Source organism: Carcharodon carcharias, assembly GCF_017639515.1.
Source record: "Carcharodon carcharias isolate sCarCar2 chromosome 36 unlocalized genomic scaffold, sCarCar2.pri SUPER_36_unloc_1, whole genome shotgun sequence".
Lineage (NCBI taxonomy): Eukaryota > Metazoa > Chordata > Chondrichthyes > Lamniformes > Lamnidae > Carcharodon > Carcharodon carcharias.
The window spans coordinates 3,527,519-3,553,579 of record NW_024470726.1 but is presented as its reverse complement, the minus strand read 5'-3'; the positions used below and the strand labels follow the sequence as shown (position 1 = coordinate 3,553,579).

General features: G+C 58.2%; 1 protein-coding gene across 1 annotated transcript; it reads left to right on the top strand.

The window, feature by feature from the left end:
- The first annotated feature begins 9,628 nt into the window (after positions 1–9,628).
- On the top strand, positions 9,629–24,772 carry LOC121274327 (histone-lysine N-methyltransferase SETDB1-like). Its single transcript, XM_041181569.1, has 8 exons — positions 9,629–9,710; positions 9,833–10,566; positions 13,351–13,385; positions 14,354–14,489; positions 16,164–16,350; positions 17,260–17,465; positions 18,498–18,586; positions 24,212–24,772. Exons 1-8 carry the CDS (start codon positions 9,629–9,631, stop codon positions 24,327–24,329), a joined length of 1,587 nt encoding a protein of 528 aa, XP_041037503.1. The 3' UTR covers positions 24,330–24,772.
- Positions 24,773–26,061: the final 1,289 nt, after the last annotated feature.

Below are 26,061 nucleotides of genomic sequence, written 5' to 3'. Positions count from 1 at the left end.
CCCCTTCCCCCCGCCCTCGCCCCTTCCCCCCGCCCTCGCCCCTTCCCCCCGCCCTCGCCCTTTCCCCCCGCCCTCGCCCTTTCCCCCCGCCCTCGCCCTTTCCCCCCGCCCTCCCCTGCCCTCGCCCTTTCCCCCCGCCTCGCCCCCGCCCTCTCCCCCGCCCCCGCCCTCTCCCCCGGCCCCCGCCCTCTTCCCCCGGCCCCCGCCCTCACCCCTGCCCCTCCCCTCTTCGCCCGGCCCCCGCCCTCTCCCCCGGCCCCCGCCCTCTCCCCCGGCCCCCGCCCTCTCCCCCGGCCCCCGCCCTCTCCCCCGGCCCCCGCCCTCTCCCCCGGCCCTCGCCCTCTCCCCCGGCCCTCGCCCTCTCCCCCGGCCCTCGCTCTCCTGCCCTTCCTCTCCCCCCGCCCTCACCCTCTCCCTCCCTCTCTTCCCCCGCCCTCGCCCTCTCCCTCCCTCCCTCCCGCCCTCACCCTCTCCCTCCCTCTCTCCCCTCGCCCTCTCCCGCCCTCGCCCTCTCCCTCCCTCTCTCCCACCCTCGCCCTCTCCCTCCCTCTCTTCCCCCGCCCTCGCCCTCTCCCTCCCTCTCTCCCGCCCTCGCCCTCTCCCTCCCTCTCTCCCACCCTCGCCCTCTCCCTCCCTCTCTTCCCCCGCCCTCACCCTCTCCCTCCCTCTCTTCCCCTGCCCTCGCCCTCTCCCTCCCTCTCTCCCGCCCTCACCCTCTCCCTCCCTCTCTCCCCTCGCCCTCTCCCGCCCTTGCCCTCTCCCTCCCTCTCTCCCGCCCTCGTCCTCTCCCTCCCTCTCTCCCGCCCTCGTCCTCTCCCTCCCTCTCTCCCCCCGGCCCTCGCCCTCTTCCCCCTGCCCTCGCTCTCCTGCCCTTCCTCTCCCCCCGCCCTCGCTGTCTCCCTCCCTCTCTCCCACCCTCGCCCTTTCCCTCTCTCTCTCCCACCGCCCTCACCCTCTCCCTCCCTCTCTCCCCTCGCCCTCTCCCGCCCTCGCCCTCTCCCTCCCTCTCTCCCCCCGCCCTCGCCCTCTCCCTCCCTCTCTCCCCCCGCCCTCTCCCGCCCTCGCCCTCTCCCTCCCTCTCTCCCCCCGCCCTCGCCCTCTCCCTCCCTCTCTCCCCCCGCCCTCTCCCGCCCTCGCCCTCTCCCTCCCTCTCTCCCGCCCTCGTCCTCTCCCTCCCTCTCTCCCGCCCTCACCCTCTCCCTCCCTCTCTCCCCTCGCCCTCTCCCGCCCTCGCCCTCTCCCCCCGCCCTCGCCCTCTCCCTCCCTCTCTCCCGCCCTCGTCCTCTCCCTCCCTCTCTCCTGCCCTCACCCTCTCCCTCCCTCTCTCCTGACCTCGCACTCCCCCCTTCCTCCTCCAGTTCCCCCTCCCACTTCCGTCTCTGTGCCCTCTCTCTCTCTTACTTCTTGGCAGGCCTTGGGTTGGGATCTCGCTCCACAGACTTGCTCACACACCCTGTGCCTGTTCCAACTGTCTGGATGAGATGTTAAGCCTCTGTTGTCTGCCCCCCTCAGGCAGGTATAAAATATCCCATGGTCGGTATTGGAAGACGAGCTGGATGGGGCAGGGGGCGAGTACTGGGGCCAGTATTTATCCCCCCCCACCCCAGCCAACATCACTGAACGTCATCAGTGATCACCAAACACCCTGGTGGCTATCACATTGCAGGTCTGTAGAGCCACATCCCAGCAAGAGTCATCATCGCCTGTGGGGTTGCGGTAGGGTGTGTTGGGCAGGCAGGGGGGTGGTGCTATGGGGTGGTAGATACCAAGGCAAGAGTAAAAGGCCAACGCCGTCCTGTTGTTTGGGAAGGTGGCGTGGAGAGAGGATCGGGGGACCGTTCCCACTGCTTCCACTTGACTGCCTGGCTGCTTATCGGATTATGATGTTCCCCTGAAGCCTCTGGGGAGTTGCCGAGCCTCCTCTGTTGTGCTGTTTGCGACAGCCCAGTGTCTTGTGATCGATCCCCTATCGATGGAAGCTTTGTGCTGAGATGAAGCAGGGAGATAACCACACCCCCACCCCCCCCCAACCAGGTTGGTGTGCCGGGGGTGGGCAGGTCAGTCCTGAAGACCGGTGTGGTGCTTCACAGCCAGTGAAGCCCTTTCTGAAGTAATGTAGGAAATATGGCACCCAATTTGCACACAGCAAGCTCCCACAAACAGCAGTGAGGTAATGACCCTAGTCACCCCGGTTTTTTTTTTAAGTGATTGTTGCTTGAGGGATAAATATTGGCCCCAGGACACTGGGGAGAACTCCCTGCATCGCGCCCCCCTCCCCCCCGCCCAAACCCTCACACACACACACGCGTGCACACATACACATACACACATACATATATACGCACACGTGCACGCACCCCTGCCCCCGGCTGCCCAGCTCTTCTTATTCCAGTAGCGGCCATGGGACCTTTCACATCCACCCGAGAGGGCGGACAGGCGCCTCGGTTTTAACGTCTCATCTGAAAGACGGCACCTCCGGCAGTGCGGCACTCCCTCAGTACTGGTGCAGGGGGAAATGAGCCTACACTGTGTGTGTGTGTGTGTGTGTGTGTGTGTGTGTGTGTGTGTGTGTGTGTGTGTGTGTGTGTGTGTGTGTATATACATGTGCACGCGCGCGTGTGTGTGTATATACATGTGCACGCGCGCGTGTGTGTGTATATACATGTGCACGCGCGTGTGTGTGTGTATACATGTGCGCGCGCGCGTCTATACATGTGCACGTGTGTGTGTATATACATGTGCACGTGTGTGTGTGTATATACATGTGCACGTGTGTGTGTGTATATACATGTGCACGTGTGTGTGTGTATATACATGTGCACGTGTGTGTGTGTATATACATGTGCACGTGTGTGTGTGTATATACATTGTGCACGTGTGTGTGTGTATATACATGTGCACGTGTGTGTGTGTATATACATGTGCACGTGTGTGTGTGTATATACATGTGCACGTGTGTGTGTGTATATACATGTGCACGTGTGTGTGTGTATATACATGTGCACGTGTGTGTGTGTATATACATGTGCACGTGTGTGTGTGTATATACATGTGCACGTGTGTGTGTGTATATACATGTGCACGTGTGTGTGTGTATATACATGTGCACGTGTGTGTGTGTATATACATGTGCACGTGTGTGTGTGTATATACATGTGCACGTGTGTGTGTGTATATACATGTGCACGTGTGTGTGTGTGTATATACATGTGCACGTGTGTGTGTGTGTATATACATGTGCACGTGTGTGTGTGTGTATATACATGTGCACGTGTGTGTGTGTGTATATACATGTGCACGTGTGTGTGTGTGTATATACATGTGCACGTGTGTGTGTGTATATACATGTGCACGTGTGTGTGTGTATATACATGTGCACGTGTGTGTGTGTGTATATACATGTGCACGTGTGTGTGTATATACATGTGCACGTGTGTGTGTGTATATACATGTGCACGTGTGTGTGTGTATATACATGTGCACGTGTGTGTGTGTGTATATACATGTGCACGTGTGTGTGTGTATATACATGTGCACGTGTGTGTGTGTGTATATACATGTGCACGTGTGTGTGTGTGTATATACATGTGCACGTGTGTGTGTGTGTATATACATGTGCACGTGTGTGTGTGTATATACATGTGCACGTGTGTGTGTGTATATACATGTGCACGTGTGTGTGTGTATATACATGTGCACGTGTGTGTGTGTATATACATGTGCACGTGTGTGTGTGTGTATATACATGTGCACGTGTGTGTGTGTGTATATACATGTGCACGTGTGTGTGTGTGTATATACATGTGCACGTGTGTGTGTGTGTGTATATACATGTGCACGTGTGTGTGTGTGTGTATATACATGTGCACGTGTGTGTGTGTGTGTATATACATGTGCACGTGTGTGTGTGTGTGTATATACATGTGCACGTGTGTGTGTGTGTGTATATACATGTGCACGTGTGTGTGTGTGTGTATATACATGTGCACGTGTGTGTGTGTGTGTATATACATGTGCACGTGTGTGTGTGTGTGTATATACATGTGCACGTGTGTGTGTGTGTGTATATACATGTGCACGTGTGTGTGTGTGTGTATATACATGTGCACGTGTGTGTGTGTGTGTGTATATACATGTGCACGTGTGTGTGTGTGTGTATATACATGTGCACGTGTGTGTGTGTGTGTGTATATACATGTGCACGTGTGTGTGTGTGTGTGTATATACATGTGCACGTGTGTGTGTGTGTGTATATACATGTGCACGTGTGTGTGTGTGTGTGTATATACATGTGCACGTGTGTGTGTGTGTGTATATACATGTGCACGTGTGTGTGTGTGTGTGTATATACATGTGCACGTGTGTGTGTGTGTGTATATACATGTGCACGTGTGTGTGTGTGTGTATATACATGTGCACGTGTGTGTGTGTGTGTATATACATGTGCACGGTGTGTGTGTGTGTATATACATGTGCACGTGTGTGTGTGTGTGTGTATATACATGTGCACGTGTGTGTGTGTGTGTATATACATGTGCACGTGTGTGTGTGTGTGTATATACATGTGCACGTGTGGTGTGTGTGTGTATATACATGTGCACGTGTGTGTGTGTGTGTGTATATACATGTGCACGTGTGTGTGTGTGTGTATATACATGTGCACGTGTGTGTGTGTGTGTATATACATGTGCACGTGTGTGTGTGTGTGTAATATACATGTGCACGTGTGTGTGTGTGTGTATATACATGTGCACGTGTGTGTGTGTGTATATACATGTGCACGTGTGTGTGTGTGTGTATATACATGTGCACGTGTGTGTGTGTGTGTGTATATACATGTGCACGTGTGTGTGTGTGTGTGTATATACATGTGCACGTGTGTGTGTGTGTGTATATACATGTGCACGTGTGTGTGTGTGTGTATATACATGTGCACGTGTGTGTGTGTGTGTATATACATGTGCACGTGTGTGTGTGTGTGTGTATATACATGTGCACGTGTGTGTGTGTGTGTGTATATACATGTGCACGTGTGTGTGTGTGTGTATATACATGTGCACGTGTGTGTGTGTGTGTATATACATGTGCACGTGTGTGTGTGTGTGTATATACATGTGCACGTGTGTGTGTGTGTGTATATACATGTGCACGTGTGTGTGTGTGTGTATATACATGTGCACGTGTGTGTGTGTGTGTATATACATGTGCACGTGTGTGTGTGTGTGTATATACATGTGCACGTGTGTGTGTGTGTGTATATACATGTGCACGTGTGTGTGTGTGTGTATATACATGTGCACGTGTGTGTGTGTGTGTATATACATGTGCACGTGTGTGTGTGTGTGTATATACATGTGCACGTGTGTGTGTGTGTGTATATACATGTGCACGTGTGTGTGTGTGTATATACATGTGCACGTGTGTGTGTGTGTGTGTATATACATGTGCACGTGTGTGTGTGTGTGTATATACATGTGCACGTGTGTGTGTGTGTATATACATGTGCACGTGTGTGTGTGTGTGTATATACATGTGCACGTGTGTGTGTGTGTGTATACATGTGCACGTGTGTGTGTGTGTGTATACATGTGCACGTGTGTGTGTGTGTGTATACATGTGCACGTGTGTGTGTGTGTATATACATGTGCACGTGTGTGTGTGTGTATATACATGTGCACGTGTGTGTGTGTGTATATACATGTGCACGTGTGTGTGTGTGTATATACATGTGCACGTGTGTGTGTGTGTATATACATGTGCACGTGTGTGTGTGTGTATATACATGTGCACGTGTGTGTGTGTGTATATACATGTGCACGTGTGTGTGTGTGTATATACATGTGCACGTGTGTGTGTGTGTATACATGTGCACGTGTGTGTGTGTGTATACATGTGCACGTGTGTGTGTGTGTATACATGTGCACGTGTGTGTGTGTGTATACATGTGCACGTGTGTGTGTGTGTATATACATGTGCACGTGTGTGTGTGTGTATATACATGTGCGCGCGCGCGTATATACATGTGCGCGCGCGCGTATATACATGTGCGCGCGCGCGTATATACATGTGCGCGCGCGCGCGTATATACATGTGCGCGCGCGCGCGTATATACATGTGCGCGCGCGCGCGTATATACATGTGCGCGCGCGCGCGTATATACATGTGCGCGCGCGCGCGTATATACATGTGCGCGCGCGCGCGTATATACATGTGCGCGCGCGCGCGTATATACATGTGCGCGCTGCGCGCGTATATACATGTGCGCGCGCGCGCGTATATACATGTGCGCGCGCGCGCGTATATACATGTGCGCGCGCGCGCGTATATACATGTGCGCGCGCGCGCGTATATACATGTGCGCGCGCGCGCGTATATACATGTGCGCGCGCGCGCGTATATACATGTGCGCGCGCGCGCGCGTATATACATGTGCGCGCGAGCGCGTGTATATGCGCGCGCGCGCGTATATACATGTGCGCGCGCGCGCGTGTATATGCGCGCGCGCGTATATACATGTGCGCGTGTGTGTGTATATACATGTGCACGTGTGTGTGTGTGTATACATGTGCACGTGTGTGTGTGTGTGTATACATGTGCACGTGTGTGTGTGTCTGTATACATGTGCACGTGTGTGTGTGTATACATGTGCACGTGTGTGTGTATATACATGTGCACGTGTGTGTGTATATACATGTGCACGTGTGTGTGTGTGTGTGTATACATGTGCACGTGTGTGTGTGTGTGTGTATACATGTGCACGTGTGTGTGTGTGTGTGTATACATGTGCACGTGTGTGTGTGTGTGTGTGTATATACATGTGCACGTGTGTGTGTGTGTATATACATGTGCACGTGTGTGCACGTATGTGTGTGTGTATATACATGTGCACGTGTGTGTGTGTGTGTATACATGTGCACGTGTGTGCACGTATGTGTGTGTGTATATACATGTGCACGTATGTGTGTGTGTATATACATGTGCACGTGTGTGTGTGTATATACATGTGCACGTGTGTGTGTGTATATACATGTGCACGTGTGTGTGTGTATATACATGTGCGCGCGTGTGTGTGTATATACATGTGCGCGCGTGTGTGTATATACATGTGCGCGCGTGTGTGTGTATATACATGTGCGCGCGTGTGTGTGTATATACATGTGCGCGCGTGTGTGTGTATATACATGTGCGCGCGTGTGTGTGTATATACATGTGCGCGCGTGTGTGTGTATATACATGTGCGCGCGTGTGTGTGTATACACGTGCGCGCGTGTGTGTGTATACACGTGCGCGCGTGTGTGTGTATACACGTGCGCGCGTGTGTGTGTATACACGTGCGCGCGCGTGTGTGTATACACGTGCGCGCGTGTGTGTGTATACACGTGCGCGCGTGTGTGTGTATACACGTGCGCGCGTGTGTGTGTATACACGTGCGCGCGTGTGTGTGTATACACGTGCGCGCGTGTGTGTGTATACACGTGCGCGCGTGTGTGTGTATACACGTGCGCGCGTGTGTGTGTATACACGTGCGCGCGTGTGTGTGTGTATACACGTGCGCGCGTGTGTGTGTGTATACACGTGCGCGCGTGTGTGTGTGTATACACGTGCGCGCGCGCGCGCGTGTGTGTGTGTGTGTATATACAGGTGCGTGCATGTGTATATACAGGTGCGCGTGTGTGTGTGTGTATATACAGGTGCACGTGCGTGTGTGTATATACAGGTGCGCGTGCGTGTGTGTATATACAGGTGCGCGTGCGTGTGTGTATATACAGGTGCGCGTGCGTGTGTGTATATACAGGTGCGCGTGCGTGTGTGTATATACAGGTGCGCGTGCGTGTGTGTATATACAGGTGCGCGTGCGTGTGTGTGTATATACAGGTGCGCGTGCGTGTGTGTGTATATACAGGTGCGCGCACGCGCGGGTGTGTATACATGTGCGCGCGGGTGTGTGTATACATGTGCGCGCGGGTGTGTGTATACATGTGCGCGCGGGTGTGTGTGTATACATGTGCACGATGGTGTGTGTGTATACATGTGCGCGCGGGTGTGTGTGTATACACATGTGCACGCGTGTGTGTGTGTGTGTGTGTGTGTGTGTGTGTCCATGGAGTGGGGACTGAAAAGCAGAGACCACGAGCGAAGGGAGATGTCTGATGACTCATCGACAAAGAACTAAGTTGAGGAGATGCTGGTGTCAGTTCAGAGCTGGTATTGAGGTTGGACATTTTGGACAGACTGAAAGCTTGAGCAGTGAAAAGGCTCACAAAGCACAGAGTGGCTGGTTCAACGATCTTCAGGATAAATCCTGTTGAGAGCTGTACCTCAGTCACTATTATTGGCCAGGGCGTTTGGGGAAGAGCCGAGACACGGATTTAAAGGGAAAAAACAAAAATGAAATAGTTACTGGTCCCACGCTCACCACTGGGTCAGAACTGTGTGAGTGAGATGGCAGCGAATAGTAACGTTACTGGACTCTAACCCAGAGGCCCAGGCCAACGCTCTGGGGACACGGGTTCAGATCCCACCACGGCAGCTGGTGGAATTTAAATTCAATTAATAAAATCTAGAATTAAAAGTGAATCTTAGTGACGGTGACCATGACGACCATCATCGATTGTCTTAAAAGCCCATCTGGGTCACTAATGCCCCCTTTAGAGGAGGGAAATCTGCCGTCCTTACCCTGGTCTGGCCTAGACGTGACTCCAGACCCACAGCCACGCGGTCGACTCTTAACTACCCCTCTGAAATGGCCGAGCGAGGCCACTCAGTTCAAGGGGGCAATTAGGGACGGGCAGCAAAACGTCGGCCTTGCCCAGCGACGCTCGCGTCCCCTGAAAGAATATAGGAAAAAAAACACTCCTAGTGCCCGTGCTGAGGGAGTACTGCACTGTTGGAGGTGCCCTCTTTCGCATGAGGGCCGAATCAAGGCCCCTGCCATCTGAGTGAAAGATTCTGGGGCCGCTATTGGAAGAAGAGCAATGGGTGGGAGAGATGGGGGGCGGGCAATGGGGCGGGTGGGGGGGATGGGGGGGGTGCGGAATTCTCCCTGGCGTCTTGGGGTCAATATTTATCCCTCGAAACGCTAAAAAAGCGAGTCTCGGTGACGGTGGCTGTGGGTCTGGAGTCACGTGTAGGGCCAGACCGGGTAAGGACGGCAGATTTTCCCCCCCTAGAGGGGGCGTTAGTGATCAACTGGTCATCTCGCTGATTTTTTTTTTTAAATTCATTCAGAGGCAAGGCCAGCATTTCGTGCCCAACCCCAACTTCCCCTTCGGAAGGTGACAGTGAGCAGCCTTGAGCACAACTGAGTGGCCACTCCAGAGGGGCAGTTAAGAGTCGACCGCGTGGCGGTGGCTCTGGAGTCAGGTGTAGGGCCAGACCGGGTAAGGGTGGCAGATTTCCCTCCCCTAAAGGGGAGGATTGTTGGGGGGTGGGGGGGGGTGGGTTCGGGGGTTGGGGGGGTTTAAACGACAATCAGCGCTAGGTTGTCAAGCTCACCGTTACTGTATATTCCAGATTTACTAAATTAAACCAGAGGCTGTGATGGGATTTGGACTTGTGTCTGTGGATTACCAGGACCAGTGGCAGAACCGCTTGTGCCACCCTCTCCCGTAACATCTGTGGGGACTGGATGCCCGTAGCTGTTGCCACGACAACGGCGACGGCGCCTCAGAGGTGCTTGATTGGTCCTGAAGCGTTTGGGGATGTGAAAGGCGCTATAGAAACGCCGGTGGGGTGGAGAGGGGGAGGGGGGGTTCCCTCCGCCCTCTTTACGGGCGCTACAGCGCGCGGGAGCTGCCTGAGCCTAATGTCGCGTCCCCTTTGGCGTTTCCAGGTAAGATCCTGACCGACGATTTTGCGGACAAGGAGGGGCTGGAGATGGGCGACGAGTATTTTGCCAACCTGGACCACATCGAGAGCGTGGAGAAGTACAAGGAGGGCTACGAGAGTGACGCCAAGTGCTCGTCCGACAGCAGCGGCGTGGACCTGAAGGAGGAGCACGAGAACAGCGGCAGCGAGGCGGAGGAGTCCAGCTCGGACAGCTCCGACCAGAACTTCGGCAACGACGACGCCTACGTGCCCAGCTCGGTCTGGCGCAGCTACGTGACCCGCACCAAGAGCCGTGAGCAGAAGGAGAACGGCTCGGAGGCAGGCCTCGCCCGCCAGGCCAGCCAGGAGGAGCCTGCGGCCTGCAAGCTGCCCTTCACCGAGGAGACGGCCAAGAACAAGGTGGCCTCGTGGCTCAGCGCCCTGCGGGTGGAGGACTCCACCGTGGACTCCGACAGCCGCTCCTCCTTCAAGTTGGCCGAGGGCGGCGGTGGCGGTGCCGGTGCCGCTGGCGCCGCCGGCGACCCCAAGGCGCCCAAGGACGAGGCGCCCAGGGACGACGCCGGCCGGGACGACGCCAAGAGGGCCCCCAAGGAGGAGCTGCCCCCCCCCAAGGGCGAGGAGGGCGTCAAGGAGGAGTCCAAGCCCGCCGAGGCGCCGGCGGCGGCCAGGCCGCAGGGGAAGCAGGAGGGGGAAAAGAAAGACCCCAAGGCCGAGCCACCCGAGGTCATTAACATCAAGGTAAGTCCCAGCCGGGCTGGCGCCGGGAGGCTTTAACCGGGAAGGGGAGCGTGACACCGGAGGGCGCGGCACTCGGCGTGGCTGGAGAAGCCCCTTTGCCCCGTCCGCCTCCGAGGGGAGAGAGAATAACCCCTCTCGGGCAGATGTAAGAGAGCCCACGGCCGCTATTGGAAGAAGAGCCGGCAGGGGTGGGGGGAGGCAGGAGAGCTCCCCTCGGTGTCCTGGGGGGGGGCCCCAATATTTATCCCTCAACCATCACCACTTTTTTTAAAAAAAACCAGATGACCAGGGTCATTATGACTTGTGGGAGCTTGCTGTGCGCTTTCGACATGACAACAGCGACCCCACTGCAAAAGTGTTTCACTGGCGGCGAGGCTCTTTGGGACGTCCTGGGGCTGTGAAAGGTGCTGGAGAAATTAGAGCTCCTAAAAAAAAAATTATGGCCAGTGGTTTCTTAAATCGCTTCCAGAGCTTTGCCCTGGAAACCCCTCATCGCATTCCACCCCTCAACCCGTGAGAGAATCTCTTCATTTACTCTTACAATTTGCTTCAGTCCTGGTTTGGACCTGAGCCCCCGCAAGCGACTTCCAATAATGGTTTACAGTGGCCGACACCAATGATTGGGCTCCTGACCAGATGTGCAGATCTCCCTCTCCTCCTCTCCCTTTCTCCCACTCTCCCCTCTCCCCCCTCTCCCGCTCTCTTTCTCTCCCCCTCTCACGCTCTCTCTTTCTCTCCTCCCCACTCTCACTCTGTCTCTTTCTGTCTCCCTCTCCCCACTCTCTTCCTCCCTCTCTCTCTCTCTCCCCTCCCCACTCTCTTCCTCCCTCCCTCTCCCCACTCTCTTCCTCCCTCTCTCTCTCTCCCCTCCCCACTCTCTTCCTCCCTCCCCCCACTCTCTTCCTCCCTCCCTCTCTCTCTCTCCCCCCACTCTCTTCCCCTCTCTCTCTTTCCCCCCCACTCTCTTCCTCTCTCTCTCTCTAACCCCCACTCTCTTTCTCCCTCTCTCTCTCCCCTCCCCACTCTCTTCCTTCCTCCCTCTCTCTCTCTCTCTCCCCCACTCTCTTCCTCTCTCTCTCTCTCTCTCTCTCTCCCCCCCCACTCTCTTTCTCCCTCTCTCTCTCTCCCCACTCTCTTCCTCCCTCTGTCTCTTCCTCCCTCTCCCCACTCTCTTCCTCCCTCTCTCTCTCCCCTCCCCACTCTCTTCCTCCCTCTCCCCACTCTCTTCCTCCCTCTCCCCACTCTCTTCCTCCCTCTCCCCACTCTCTTCCTCCCTCTCCCCTCTCTCTTCCTCCCTCTCCCCACTCTCTTCCTCCCTCTCCCCACTCTCTTCCTCCCTCTCCCCACTCTCTTCCTCCCTCTCCCCACTCTCTTCCTCCCTCTCCCCACTCTCTTCCTCCCTCTCCCCACTCTCTTCCTCCCTCTCCCCACTCTCTTCCTCCCTCTCCCCACTCTCTTCCTCCCTCCCCGACTCTTTTCCTCCCTCTCTCTCTCTCCCCTCCCCACTCTCTTCCTTCCTCTCTCTTTCTCTCCCTCCCCCCCACCCTCCCTCTCTCTCTCTCTCCCCCCCACTCTCTTCCTCTCTCTCTCTCTCTCCCCCCCACTCTCTTCCCCTCTCTCTCCCCCCACTCTTCCTCCCTCTCTCTCTCTCTCTCTCCCCACTCTCTTCCTCCCTCTCTCTCTCTCTCTTTGCCCCCCCACTCTCTTCCTCTCTCTCTCTCCCCCCTCCACTCTCTTCCTCCCTCTCTCTCTCTCTCTCTCTCTCCCACTCTCTTCCTCCCTCTCTCTCTCTCTCTCTCTCTCTCTCCCCCACTCTCTTCCTCCCTCTCTCTCTCTCTCTCCCCCCCCACTCTCTTCCTCCCTCTCTCTCTCTCTCTCTCTCTCCCCCCCCACTCTCTTCCTCCCTCTCTCTCTCTCTCTCCCCCCCACTCTCTTCCTCCCTCTCTCTCTCTCTCTCCCCCCCACTCTCTTCCTCCCTCTCTCTCTTTGTCCCCCCACTCTCTTCCTCCTTTAACATGTGCTTTAACATATGACTGGAGGCCATTCGGCCCCTCAACCCTGCTGTGCCATTCAGCTCGGTCGTGGCTGATCTCGTACCTCAACATCATTTTCTCACACTGTCCCCATACCCTTTGACATCTCTAATAACTAGAATCCAGCCTCTTTAATCAGGCTGTGAGTTGTCTGCCTTATTACCCTGTCATTGGTGTCAGACATTGTCGAATTTACACTTGTGTGAAGTGCCTTGGAGTGTTTTACTGCATTAAAAGCAGCCGAATAAATGCGAGATGCTGGCGACCACGATCTTGTTACGTTCCCGGACAGTCAGCCGGTGAGAAGGTTCCTGCAGGCGACTGTCAAACGCAGACAGCTTTGGTGACTGCCCCCATCACCACCCCCCCACCCCCCCAACCTCCCTCCCCACTTAGCCCTGCACCCGCTGAGGCAGGCGAGCGATCTCGGCACAGGGGCAGGTACTTCTTCCTGGTACCCGAGTCTCGGCCTGACAGCTCACAGATCCCCCCGGGCGCAGCGAAGGGTCCTCGGCGATGGCCCTCGACAACGCCTGTTGTTACAGAGGCCCCACCGCTCCCCGTCCCCAGTCACAGCCCCGGCGCTGATTCACAGCTCGATTTTCCCCCACCAGAGGTTGCAGCGAATGAATGTGCCTTGATTTATTAAATGACGTTGGACGGGCAGCGGGATGTTTTGCCCACTGGGTAGAAATATCCTTGATATTCGAGACGGAGAAAAGCCTTGACTTCCTTGCTGTTCTTTTTCCAGAATCCAGATGCACCGGCTCACCTCAAAATATCTTCGTAAGTAAAACTTTGTTCCTTTCCCTCACCCCCTCCCCCCACCCCCTAACTCCCTCCCCCTCGCCTGCCCCTCACCCCCTCCCACCACAGGTAGGCCAAAATGGCAAATCTATCTCAGCCAGAATGGGGATCGAACCCCGTGATGTTGGCACCGCTGTGATCCGCTCCAACAGTCCAGGCACCCCCACCCTGAGGGGACAGCAACTCATGTTGTAGTCCAGAGCTGTGGATAGTGATGATAGAGACGCAGACAGGCACGCAGGCACAGACGCACGGAGAGAGGGAGAGCGTGAGATAGACGCTCTGGGAGGGAGGGTGGGCAAGAGACAGCCACAGGCGTGTGCGCACAGGTGAACACACGCACACAGGCGCACGGGCACAGGTGCGCACAGGCACACAGACGGACAGAGAGAGGGAGAGTGAGAGATAGACCCGCTGGGAGGGAGGTGGGCGAGAGACAGACACAGGCACATGCACACAGGCGCACGGGCGCAGGCACACAGACGGACAGAGAGAGGGAGAGTGAGAGATAGACGCGCTGGGAGGGAGGTGGGCGAGAGACAGACACAGGCACGTGCACACAGGCGCACGGGCGCAGGCACACAGACGGACAGAGAGAGGGAGAGTGAGAGATAGACGCGCTGGGAGGGAGGGAGGGCGAGAGACGGACGGACAGACAGGCTGGGTGAGAGAGCGGGCATGGGATGTCTTCCCGGTATACTCTTTTATCCCCCCCCCCCCCACCCCACTACAGATGGGTTGTGAGTCTGGCGGAGAGGTGGGGGGGGGGGAAGCACAACCGTTTCAGCGTCTGCCCCAGTTCTCTCCTCGGTTGGGGTTGGGGGGGACACAGGTGCCTCCTCGCGGGGTGAGGAAGACGTGACCCCGTGTGGGCCGGCGGGCACGGCGGGGGTTAGGGCAGCCCCCCCAGGGTCCCGCTGAAACTCAAGCCGCTCGTCTCTTTTCAGGCCGTTTGACAATTCTTCCCGGAACTTCGGCTACAACCCCAGGCCGGCCCGGAGCGAGGGCATCCGCAGACCCGTCAGCAAGACCACCCTGCTCCAGGCAAGGCGTAACTCTGCCCCGGTGCCCGTGTCCAAAGACGTAAGTGCGACGTAAGAGGAGCGGGCAGCGTGGCGTGACACGGGAGGCGCTGGCGAGGGTTGGGCAGACTCGGCACTACCTCCGTCTCGTCGGGGGTACGAGTAGGGGTTATTGGGTCATGACCCGAGGGCGCCTTTGGGAACAAAACCTGCGTCGCTGCACCGGGCCTATCGAAACCTGACCATCCCTAGCACCACCACCCCCCCCCCCACCCGTCTGGCATGGAATCCGTTTCAGGATCTTGGCATAGTCCCCGAGACACCCGCCTCGACCCCTGTCGGGACTATTCCCACCCTCTTCGCTGTGTGTGCCCCCGCGGATCAGGGAAGGGGCACGGGTCAAGCCCTCTCACCCGTGCAGAGGTGGCTGAGCTGGTCCCGTCGGCCCCTTAGCCTTGTTTCTCTCGGAGCCTCGCCCCGGTGACACTGAACCCCCTCAATCCCCTGACCGTTTTTGTGGGGGGGGGGTTACGGGGCACTCTCCTGTAAAATCTTCAGGCTAGCAAACTGTAAACGGACGGGGGGGCGGTGGTGATTAGCTTCGGGGCCTCAGCGTACTCACAATTTATGTTAACGACTTGGATGGAGGGGACCGAGTGCCTTTTAGCCAAATTTATTGACGACGCGCAGGAAGGCAAGTTGTGACGGGTTTAGGGGGGGTGGGGGGCACACAGATTCTGCACAGGAATATAGATCGGTCAAGTGAGTGGGCCCAAAAAATTGGCAGGTGTTGAAACTGAGGCTGCCCCCTTTGCCAGGAAGGATAATAAAAGCAGAATATTCTTTAAATGGAGAGAGGCTGCAGAACGCTGCGGTGCAGAGGGATCTGGGTGTCTTGGTACATGAATCACTAAAAGCCAGTGTGCAGGTACAGCAAGTGACTAGGAAGGCAAATGGGATGTTGGTCTTTATTGCGAGGGGGTTGGGGTATAAAAGTAGGCAAGTCCTGCTACAACAATACAGGGAATTGGTGAGACTGGGTCGGAACAGTTTTGGTCTCCTTACTTGAGCAGGGATACACTTGCATAGGAAGCAGTTCAGAGAAAGGTTCACTTGGCTGATTCCCGGGTTGAAGTCTTAGGAGAAGGGCAGCAGACACATGGGGAACACCACCACCTGCAAGCTCCCCTCTGAGCCGCTCACCACCCTGACTTGGCAATATATCGGCCGTTCCTTCACTGTCGCTGGGTCAATATCGTGGAACTCCCTCCCTAACAGCACGGTGGGTGTACCTACACCACAGGGACTGCAGCGGCTCAAGAAGGCGGCTCACCCACCACCTTCTCAAGGGGGGCAATTAGGGATGGGCAATAAACGCTGGACACAGCCCAGCGACACCTACGTCCCGTGAATGGATAAAAAAATAAATCAAAACAAAGTCACTGAGGAAGGCGCAGTCTCTCCCCAGCCCCACCCTCGCCCAGGATAGTGCTCGTGGGTTTGGAAGGTGCTGTCTGAGGAGCCTTGGTGAGTTGCTGCAGTGCATCTTGTAGATGGTACACACACTGCTGCTACTGTGCGTCGGGCAGTGGAGAGAGAGTGAGAATAGCATAGCCCGGGACTGCAGGTGGACTCATTTCATATTCACTGCGGGGGCAGCGATGGGGGGGGGGGAGGGGCTAGCAAACGGGCCGCAGCGAGGACAGACACGCACCCTCTTGTCCGCTTTCAACAGGAGGTGATGACGCTGTCGAGCAGCTCTGACAGCGAGATGGACACCGGCACCCAGACCAGCGGCAGCCGCAAGCAGGCGCAGGGCCAGGCACCCGCTGCCGGCAACGACAGCGACGACATCCAGACCATCTCCTCAGGCTCCGACGAGGCCTACAGCAAGAAAGACGAGGTCGATCCGAAGGATGCAGGTAGGCCCTCCGACCGCTCTCTCCACCCCCCACCCCCACCCCACACCCTCCCTCCCTCCCTCCTAAATATACAACCCAACAACTTACCTTTCCGTAGAGCCTCTACCATCGTAAAAACGCCCCAAGGTGCTTCACGGGGAGTGTAAAATCAGACAGAAATTTGACGTCGAGCCACATTAGATATTAGGGACAGGCGACCCACAGCTTGGTTTGAAGAGTTTGGTTGAAGGAACATCTTAAAGGAGGACATTGAGCGAGAGGTGGAGAGGTTTAGGGAAGGGGTTCCAGAGCTCAGGGCCTCCCCAGGCAGCTGAAGGCACGGCCGCCAATGGTGGAGCGATGGGAATCGGGGGATTGGCAAGAGGCCGGAATGGGAGGAGCACAGAGATCTCGGAGGGTTGTAGGGGCTGGAGGAGGTTACAGAGTTAGGGAGGGGTGTAGGGGCTGGAGGAGGTTACAGAGATAGGGAGGGGTGTAGGGGCTGGAGGAGGTTACAGGGATAGGGAGGGGTGTAGGGGCTGGAGGAGGTTACAGAGATAGGGAGGGGTGCAGGGGCTGGAGGAGGTTACAGAGATAGGGAGGGGTGTAGGGACTGGAGGAGGTTACAGAGATAGGGAGGGGTGTAGGGTCTGGAGGAGGTTACAGATAATGAGGGGATAAGGAGGTGAGGGGAGGAGTTTAAAATGGAGATGTTGCTGGACCAGGAGCCAGTGTCGGTCAGCGGGTGGTGATGGGTGCGAGTTGAGCAGAGTGCGGCCGCTTTCGTCCCTGCACACGTTCCCAGGCCGAGGAGGGGATTTGTTTGCAGTGCCACAACCCGGGCTAAATGCCAGGGCGGAGATGCAGTGCAGGGAAAGGGGGCCGCGCCTTTAACCAAAGCTCTCAGCCACGTCGCCTTGTTGGTTCCAGACAGCGCCAACAAAAGGCAGGTGGCAGTCAAATCGACCCGGGGCTTCGCCCTGAAGTCGACCCACGGGATAGCGGTCAAGGCCAGCAACATGGAGAAGGGCGAAGGAGGCAACGGGCGCAAGAGCACCCGGCAGTTCTACGACGGCGAGGAGTCTTGCTACATCATCGACGCGAAACTGGAGGGCAACCTGGGGCGCTATCTGAACGTAAGTGTATGAACGGCGGCTGGTGCAAGGGCTGGTGGTGGGGAGGGGGCGGTGGGCTTTAGCAGCGACCTGTGGTGGGGTGGTGGTGTCACTGAACTCGCCAAGCCTTGCCGGTTCCGAGCCCCCCCCACCCCCAGCCCACGGCTGCCGGTGGGCCAGGCGAGGGCCCGGCTGCTCGCTGAGGAGCCTCAGAGCCGAGGTAGGTGGGGTGGGGGGGGGGGCCTCGCTTACAGAGGAACTGGGTGGGGGGGGTGGGTTGCGCTCATTGGAGCAGCAGGAGGAAGGGGAGAGACCTGCCTGACTCGGTGGGGGTGGGGGTGGGGTTCGGAGCGATTCGAGGGTGGGGTTTAACGAGGTGACCTCGGCCAAGGGGGTGGGTGGGGCTCGGGGGGTTGGGGGGGGGGGGGGGGGGGGGGGCGGTGGGGGGGGGGGTGGGGGGTGATCTCCACTGGTTGACATCTCTTGTGACCGGATCACCGTCCGAAGGAGGCCGCCATTTTGCTGCGTTCACACCAGAAGAGGAGCGGGCGTTGTGGAGTGCCTGTCGGTGGGCACGGGGGTGCGGGGGGGGTGTGTGGGGAACGACCCCGCCTTGGCACTCCGCAGGTTGGTAGCCGCGGTGGTTGGTGGGGGGGGGGGGCATCCTCCATCGAGTGGGGGGCAGGGTGTACCCCCGTCTCCCTGGCACACTCGCTGGCCAGTTTGGAGGAGGCTTGGAGGCGCAGGCCTCGCCGATGGGCGCTGCTGCTGCTGCTGCTGCTGGGACTGCACCTGGATAGAAGCAGGGGCACCTTGGGAAGGACCGACGCCCGTGTCACCTGGGGGCCATCAGCGAGTTGGGAGGGGGTAGTGGGGTGGGGGTAGGAGGTCGGGGAGTGCACGTGGTGCCATTGACCTGGATGGGGGAGGGCTGAGGGCTGTCCGCTATATACCCTACCCCCCCCCCCCCCCCACCCAAGCTGGCCTGACGTGAGAGCTTGTTTTGAGTGTTAGGCTTGACATGAACCACCCGGTGCTTCTTGCCCCTTACAGCACAGCTGCAGCCCCAACCTCTTTGTGCAGAACGTCTTTGTGGACACGCACGATCTCCGCTTCCCGTGGGTTGCCTTCTTCGCCAGCAAGTAAGTCCGACTGGTACCCGGGTACCTCCAACCACTCACCCCCCCCACCCAACAACCCCCCCCCCGCCCCCAACCCGGCATCGCGCAGAACATCGAGTCGGTGTTGGAGTTTTAGCTGTCGCAGGAACCTGACCGATAAACGCTTGGGTAGATAGGTCCAAGGGAGAAAGTCATGCTGATCTTTTATCTCAGCGAGGTGGGGGGGGTGGTGGGAGGCGGGTGCAAATTACGGAGCCTCGATCAGACCCTGCTCGGAGTGACTGAGTCCAGTTCTGGCCCCTCTGCACCTCTGGAAGGACAGATTGGCCCTCGGAGGGGGGAGCAGCGCAGATTGACCAGAACCATCCCGGGGCTGAAAGGGTTAAACTCCGAGGGCAGATCACACACACACAGACTCGGCTTGTATCCCCCTCGAGGGTGGGAGATGAAGGGGTGATCGGATCGAGGGGGGTTTAAGATGATTCAAGGATTCGATTGGGTCGATGGAGAGAAACTATTTCCTCTGGTGGTGGGGGGGGGAGAGAATCCAGAACAAGGGGAGGGGAGAACCTTAAAATGGGAGCCAGGCCGTTCAGGGGTGATGTCAGGAAGCACCTCACACACACACACACACACACACACACACACACACACACACACATTCACACTCACACTCACACTCACACTCACACACACACAGGGGGGGAGTGGGAATCTGGAACTCTCTCCCCCCACCTAAAACGAAGAAGCTGTTGAGACTGGGGAGGGAATTGAAAGTTTGAAGAAGGAGATGGGTGGATTTTTTGTTGGGTTTGGGGATGAAGGGCTGCGGGGACCGAGGAGGAGAGTAGATGGTGCGGAAGCGCAGGTTGGGCCATGTTAGGTATGGTGGGCCAGGCTCTCGAGTGGCCAGAGGTGACCACTTTGGGAATTGCTGCTCGGTTACATTGTTTTGCCGTCGGGTATGTGATGTATAAGCAAACCACTGGTGCTGAGTGTGTGTGCGGGTGTTTGTGGGTGTGTGTGTGTGTGTGTGGGTGTTTGTGGGTGTGTGTGTGTATGTGTGGGTGTTTGTGGGTGTGTGTGTGCGGGTGTGTATGTGGGTGTGTGTGTATGCGTGTGTGCGGGTGTGTATGCGTGTGTGCGGGTGTGTATGCGTGTGTGCGGGTGTGTATGCGTGTGTGCGGGTGTGTATGCGTGTGTGTGTGTGTGCGGGTGTGTGTGTGTGTGTGCGGGTGTTTGTGGGTGTGTGTGGATGTGTGTGCGTGGGTGTTTGTGGGTGTGTGTGCGCGGGTGTGTGTGCGTGGGTGTTTGTGTGCGGGTGTGTATGTGTGTGTGCGGGTGTGTATGTGTGTGTGCGGGTGTGTATGTGTGTGGGTGTGTGTGTGTGGGTGTGTGTGTGCGGGTGTGTGTGTGCGGGTGTGTGTGTGCGGGTGTGTGTGTGCGGGTGTGTGTGTGCGGGTGTGTGTGTGTGCGGGTGTGTGTGTGTGCGGGTGTGTGTGTGTGCGGGTGTGTGTGTGTGTGCGGGTGTGTGTGTGCGGGTGTGTGTGTGTGCGGGTGTGTGTGTGTGCGGGTGTGTGTGTGCGGGTGTGTGTGTGCGGGTGTGTGTGTGCGGGTGTGTGTGTGCGGGTGTGTGTGTGCGGGTGTGTGTGTGTGCGGGTGTGTGTGTGTGCGGGTGTGTGTGTGTGCGGGTGTGTGTGTGTGCGGGTGTGTGTGTGTGCGGGTGTGTGTGTGTGCGGGTGTGTGTGTGTGCGGGTGTGTGTGTGTGCGGGTGTGTGCGGGTGTGTGTGTGTGCGGGTGTGTGTGTGTGCGGGTGTGTGTGTGTGCGGGTGCGTGTGTGTGCGGGTGCGTGTGTGTGCGTGTGCGGGTGTGTGCGTGTGCGGGTGTGTGCGTGTGCGGGTGTGTGCGTGTGCGGGTGTGTGCGTGTGCGGGCGTGTGCGGGTGTGTGTGTGCGGGTGTGTGTGTGCGGGTGTGTGTGTGCGGGTGTGTGTGTGCGGGTGTGTGTGTGCGGGTGTGTGTGTGCGCGCGGGTGGGTGTGCGCGCGGGTGGGTGTGCGCGCGGGTGGGTGTGCGCGCGGGTGGGTGTGCGCGCGGGTGGGTGTGCGCGCGGGTGGGTGTGCGCGCGGGTGGGTGTGCGCGCGGGTGGGTGTGCGCGCGGGTGGGTGTGCGCGCGGGCGGGTGTGCGCGCGGGCGGGTGTGCGCGCGGGCGGGTGTGCGCGCGGGCGGGTGTGCGCGCGGGCGGGTGTGCGCGCGGGCGGGTGTGCGCGCGGGCGGGTGTGCGCGCGGGCGGGTGTGCGCGCGGGCGTGTGTTTGTGCGTGCGTGTGTTTGTGCGTGTTTGTGGGTGGGTGCGTGTGTGGGTGCGTGTGTGGGTGCGTGTGGGTGGGTGGGTGTGCGGGTGGGTGTGTGTGTGCGGGTGGGTGTGTGCGGGTGTGTGTGCGCAGGTGCGTGTGCGTGTGTGTGTGCGGGTGTGTGTGTGCGAGTGTGTGTGTGTGGGTTTTTGTGGGTGTGTGTGTGTGGGTTTTTGTGGGTGTGTGTGTGCGGGTGTGTGTGTGCGAGTGTGTGTGTGCGGGTGTTTGTGGGTGTGTGTGTGTGGGGGTTTTTGTGGGTGTGTGTGCGGGTGTGTGCGGGTGTTTGTGGGTGTTTGTGGGTGTGTGTGTTTGTGGGTGTGTGTGGGTGTTTGTGGGTGGGTGCGTGTGTGGGTGCGTGTGTGGGTGCATGTGTGGGTGCGTGTGGGTGTGTGTGGGTGGGTGTGTGCGTGGGTGTGCGGGTGGGTGTGTGTGCGTGGGTGTGCGGGTGGGTGTGTGTGTGCGGGTGTGTGTGTGTGCGGGTGTGTGTGTGTGTGTGCGGGTGTGTGTGTGTGTGCGGGTGTGTGTGTGTGTGCGGGTGTGTGTGTGTGCGGGTGTGTGTGTGCGGGTGTGTGTGTGCGGGTGTGTGTGTGCGGGTGCGGGTGTGCGGGTGTGTGTGTGCGTGGGTGTGCGGGTGTGTGTGTGCGGGTGTGTGTGTGCGGGTGTGTGTGTGCGGGTGTGTGTGTGCGGGTGTGTGTGTGCGGGTGTGTGTGTGCGGGTGTGTGTGTGCGGGTGTGTGTGTGCGGGTGCGTGTGTGTGTGTGTGTGCGGGTGTGTGTGTGTGCGGGTGTGTGTGTGTGTGCGGGTGTGTGTGGGTGTGTGTGTGTGTGTGCGGGTGTGTGTGTGTGTGCGGGTGTGTGTGTGTGTGGGTGTGTGTGTGCGGGTGTGTGTGTGCGGGTGTGTGTGTGCGGGTGTGTGTGTGTGCGGGTGTGTGTGTGTGCGGGTGTGTGTGTGTGCGGGTGTGTGTGTGCGCGGGTGTGTGTGTGCGCGGGTGTGTGTGTGCGCGGGTGTGTGTGTGTGCGGGTGTGTGTGTGCGGGTGTGGGTGTGTGCGGGTGGGTGTGTGCGGGTGGGTGTGTGCGGGTGGGTGTGTGCGGGTGGGTGTGTGCGGGTGTGTGTGTGTGTGTGCGGGTGTGTGTGTGTGTGTGCGGGTGTGTGTGTGTGTGTGCGGGTGTGTGTGTGTGTGTGCGGGTGTGTGTGTGTGTGTGCGGGTGTGTGTGTGTGTGCGGGTGTGTGTGTGTGTGTGCGGGTGTGTGTGTGTGTGTGCGGGTGTGTGTGTGTGTGTGCGGGTGTGTGTGTGTGTGTGCGGGTGTGTGTGTGTGCGTGCGGGTGTGTGTGCGTGCGGGTGTGTGTGCGTGCGGGTGTGTGTGCGTGCGGGTGTGTGTTCGTGCGGGTGTGTGTGCGTGCGGGTGTTTGTGCGTGCGGGTGTTTGTGGGTGTGTGTGGGTGTTTGTGGGTGTTTGTGGGTGGGTGCGTGTGTGGGTGCGTGTGTGGGTGCGTGTGTGGGTGCGTGTGGGTGGGTGTGTGCGTGGGTGTGCGGGTGGGTGTGTGTGTGCGGGTGTGTGTGTGCGGGTGTGTGTGTGCGGGTGTGTGTGCGCGGGTGCGTGTGCGTGGGTGCGTGTGCGTGTGTGCGGGTGTGTGTGTGTGTGTGTGTGTGTGTGCGGGTGTGTGTGCGGGTGTGTGTGCGGGTGTGTGTGTGCGGGTGTGTGTGTGCGGGTGTGTGTGTGCGGGTGTGTGTGTGCGAGTGTGTGTGTGTGGGTTTTTGTGGGTGTGTGTGCGGGTGTGTGTGTGTGGGTGTTTGTGGGTGTGTGTGTGTGTGGGTTTTTGTGGGTGTGTGTGTGCGGGTGTGTGTGTGCGGGTGTGTGTGTGCGAGTGTGTGTGTGCGGGTGTTTGTGGGTGTGTGTGTGGGGGGGTTTTTGTGGGTGTGTGTGCGGGTGTGTGTGGGTGTTTGTGGGTGTGTGTGTTTGTGGGTGTGTGTGGGTGTTTGTGGGTGTTTGTGGGTGGGTGCGTGTGTGGGTGCGTGTGTGGATGCGTGTGTGGGTGCGTGTGGGTGTGTGTGGGTGGGTGTGTGCGTGGCTGTGCGGGTGGGTGTGTGTGTGCGGGTGTGTGTGTGCGGGTGCGTGTGTGTGTGTGCGGGTGTGTGTGTGTGTGCGGGTGTGTGTGGGTGTGCGGGTGTGTGTGTGTGCGGGTGTGTGTGTGTGCGGGTGTGTGTGTGTGCGGGTGTGTGTGTGTGCGGGTGTGTGTGTGCGGGTGTGTGTGCGGGTGTGTGTGTGCGAGTGTGTGGGTGTTTGTGGGTTTTTGTGGGTGTGTGTGTGCGTGTGTGTGTGTGGGTGTTTGTGGGTGTGTGTGTGTGTGGGTGTTTGTGGGTGTTTGTGGGTGTTTGTGGGTGGGTGCGTGTGTGGGTGCGTGTGTGGGTGCGTGTGTGGGTGCGTGTGTGGGTGCGTGTGTGGGTGCGTGTGTGGGTGCGTGTGTGGGTGCGTGTGTGGGTGCGTGTGCGGGTGCGCGTGCGGGTGCGCGTGCGGGTGTGTGTGCGGGTGGGTGCGCGTGCGGGTGTGTGTGGGTGTGTGTGTGCGGGTGGGTGCGCGGGTGGGTGTGTGTGTGTGGGTGTGTGTGTGGGTGTGTGTGCGGGGGTGTGTGCGGGGGTGTGTGCGGGTGTGTGTGCGGGTGGGTGTGTGTGTGCGGATGTGTGTGCGGGGGTGTGTGCGGGTGGGTGGGCCGGTGTGTGCGGGTGTGTGTGTGTGGGTGTTTGTGGGTGTGCGGGTGTGGGTGTTTGTGTTTTTGGGTGTGTGTGTTTGTGGGTGTGTGCGTGCGGGTGTGTGCGTGCGGGTGTGTGCGGGTGTGTGTGTGGGTGTGTGTGTGTGGGTGTGTGTGTGTGGGTGTGTGTGGGTGTGTGTGTGGGTGTGTGTGTGTGGGTGTGTGTGTGTGGGTGTGTGTGTGCGGGTGTGTGTGTGCGGGTGTGTGTGTGCGGCTGTGTGTGTGCGGCTGTGTGTGTGCGGGTGTGTGTGTGCGGGTGTGTGTGCGGGTGTGTGTGTGCGGGTGTGTGTGTGCGGGTGTGTGTGTGCGGGTGTGTGTGTGCGGGTGGGTGTGTGCGGGTGGGTGTGTGCGGTTGGGTGTGCGGGTGGGTGTGCGCGTGTGGGTGCGCGTGCGGGTGTGCGTGGGTGTGTGCGGGTGTGCGTGTGGGTGTTTGCGTGTGCACAGCACAAAGACCAGTGATGATGTGTGTGACTATCGGCTTGGCTCAGCATCTTTCTTTTCCCCTTTCCACCCCCCCTCCCTCCCTCCCTCCCTCCTTTACTCTTCCGCAGGAGAATTCGTGCTGGGACCGAGCTGACCTGGGACTATAACTACGAGGTGGGGAGCGTGGAGGGCAAACAGTTGCTGTGCTGTTGTGGCTCTACAGAATGCAGGGGACGCCTGCTCTAGACCCGCCCGCCTGCTCCAACACACTTCCTCGTCCATCTCAAGCTCGGGGAGGGCGATGGGAGGCTCTCCCCCGACCTCCAGCCCTGCCCCGGACACCTTTGGAAGGACTCGCCCTTGGACATTACGTGGAATCGACCAGATCCTCCCTCCCTTCCTTCCCCATCTCGGCTCCTGATTGTGTGAGCAGCAAATCCCCTCTGCCATCCCGGGTGGCTTCTTCCTGCTGATCGGACGGCCCTTGTGGGTGGTGGGGGGGGGGGGGTTCCCCCTTTCCACCCGCACCTCCCACCCCCCAACGCCTGTGGTTCCGGAAAAGAAGTACCTGCCATGTCGAGCAAGGGGCCTCAGACTTAATGCGGACACTTGCTGAAGAGCTGTGGGTGTGATCTGCTCCCTTCCACACACACACACAAACACCGCGCCCCCCCCCCCCCCCCACCCCCTCCAACCCTCCACCAAAAAACGAGCGTAGGTTAAGGTTCATGCCCCAGAAGCCCCCTTGGTTCGCCCCCCCCCCCGCCCCCGGATCTGTTGCTGGGCTGGAGGGGAGAGCAAGCGCTCCCACCCGCTGCTAACACCATCCACCAGTCTCGTTTGGACTTAAAAGCAAAGAACTGCGGATGCTGGAAATCCAAAACAGAAACAGAAACAGAAATACCTGGACAAACTCAGCAGGTCTGGCAGCATCGGCGGAGAGGGACACAGTTAACGTTTCGAGTCCATGTGACCCTTCAACACAACTGAGTAAAAGTAGTAAATGTTTCTACTTAGTTCTGTTGAAGGGTCACGAGGACTCGAAACGTTAACTGTGTCCCTCTCCGCCGATGCTGCCAGACCTGCTGAGTTTGTCCAGGTATTTCTGTTTCTGTTTTTGTTTCTCGTTTGGACTTGCTCGACACAGCTCAGTGCATTTTCTCAACCGCAGCCCCCTCCCCTACACCGCCCCCCCACCCTCCTGCAAGTCACTCCCCCACCTTTATATTTTTTTAAAAAAAAAAGCCACATGACCGCGAGTAGCCAGAGTATGTGGTAACTGAGCGGTGCGCGTCCTTTTGCATTCCTTCTGGCACCGCTCGATTCTGGAAGCTTCCACCTGTGACCCCGACCCCGACCCCGACCCCGAACCCCGGAGCCTTAAAACCCCCGAGCGCAGGCTTGGCTGAGAGGCCAGCTCGTCACTTCAGAATGGAGCGCGGCACTGAACTGGACCCCTGTTACACAACGGGGCCTGGAGTAACCCTCCCTCTTCCAGCCTAAACCCTCCCCAGCCCTCCCCCCCACTCCATCGTAAATTTAGGAAATTGTTCCGGTTAATTTCCGTTCTTTAATTTTTGGGTTTTTTTTTAAAATTTACACCCCACCCCCACTCCACCCCAGAGATGAGTAGTTTCTGACTGGTCTTGTGGTGATACAGTGGCAGCTGCGGGCTTGTCCCCCATTCACTGCGCTCCTCTGCCAACCTTGACCAGTTGGCTTCGGCTGTTGGGGCTACGATGGGAAGAGGGCATCGCAAGCCATAGCAGCCCTCTTCCCCCCCACCCTCTTCAGCGATCTTGCCTTTCATGTCTGCCAGGGTGGGAGGGGCGCAGTGTTGGTGGTGACACTGGGTGTTTTTCTAGGCAGGCAGCCATGACAATTTATTTTCTTCCCCCCCCCCCAAACCGCCCCCCCCGGTCACTTTAACCCTAGGGAGCACGTATGTGTGTGTGTGTGTGTGTGTGTAAATACCCCT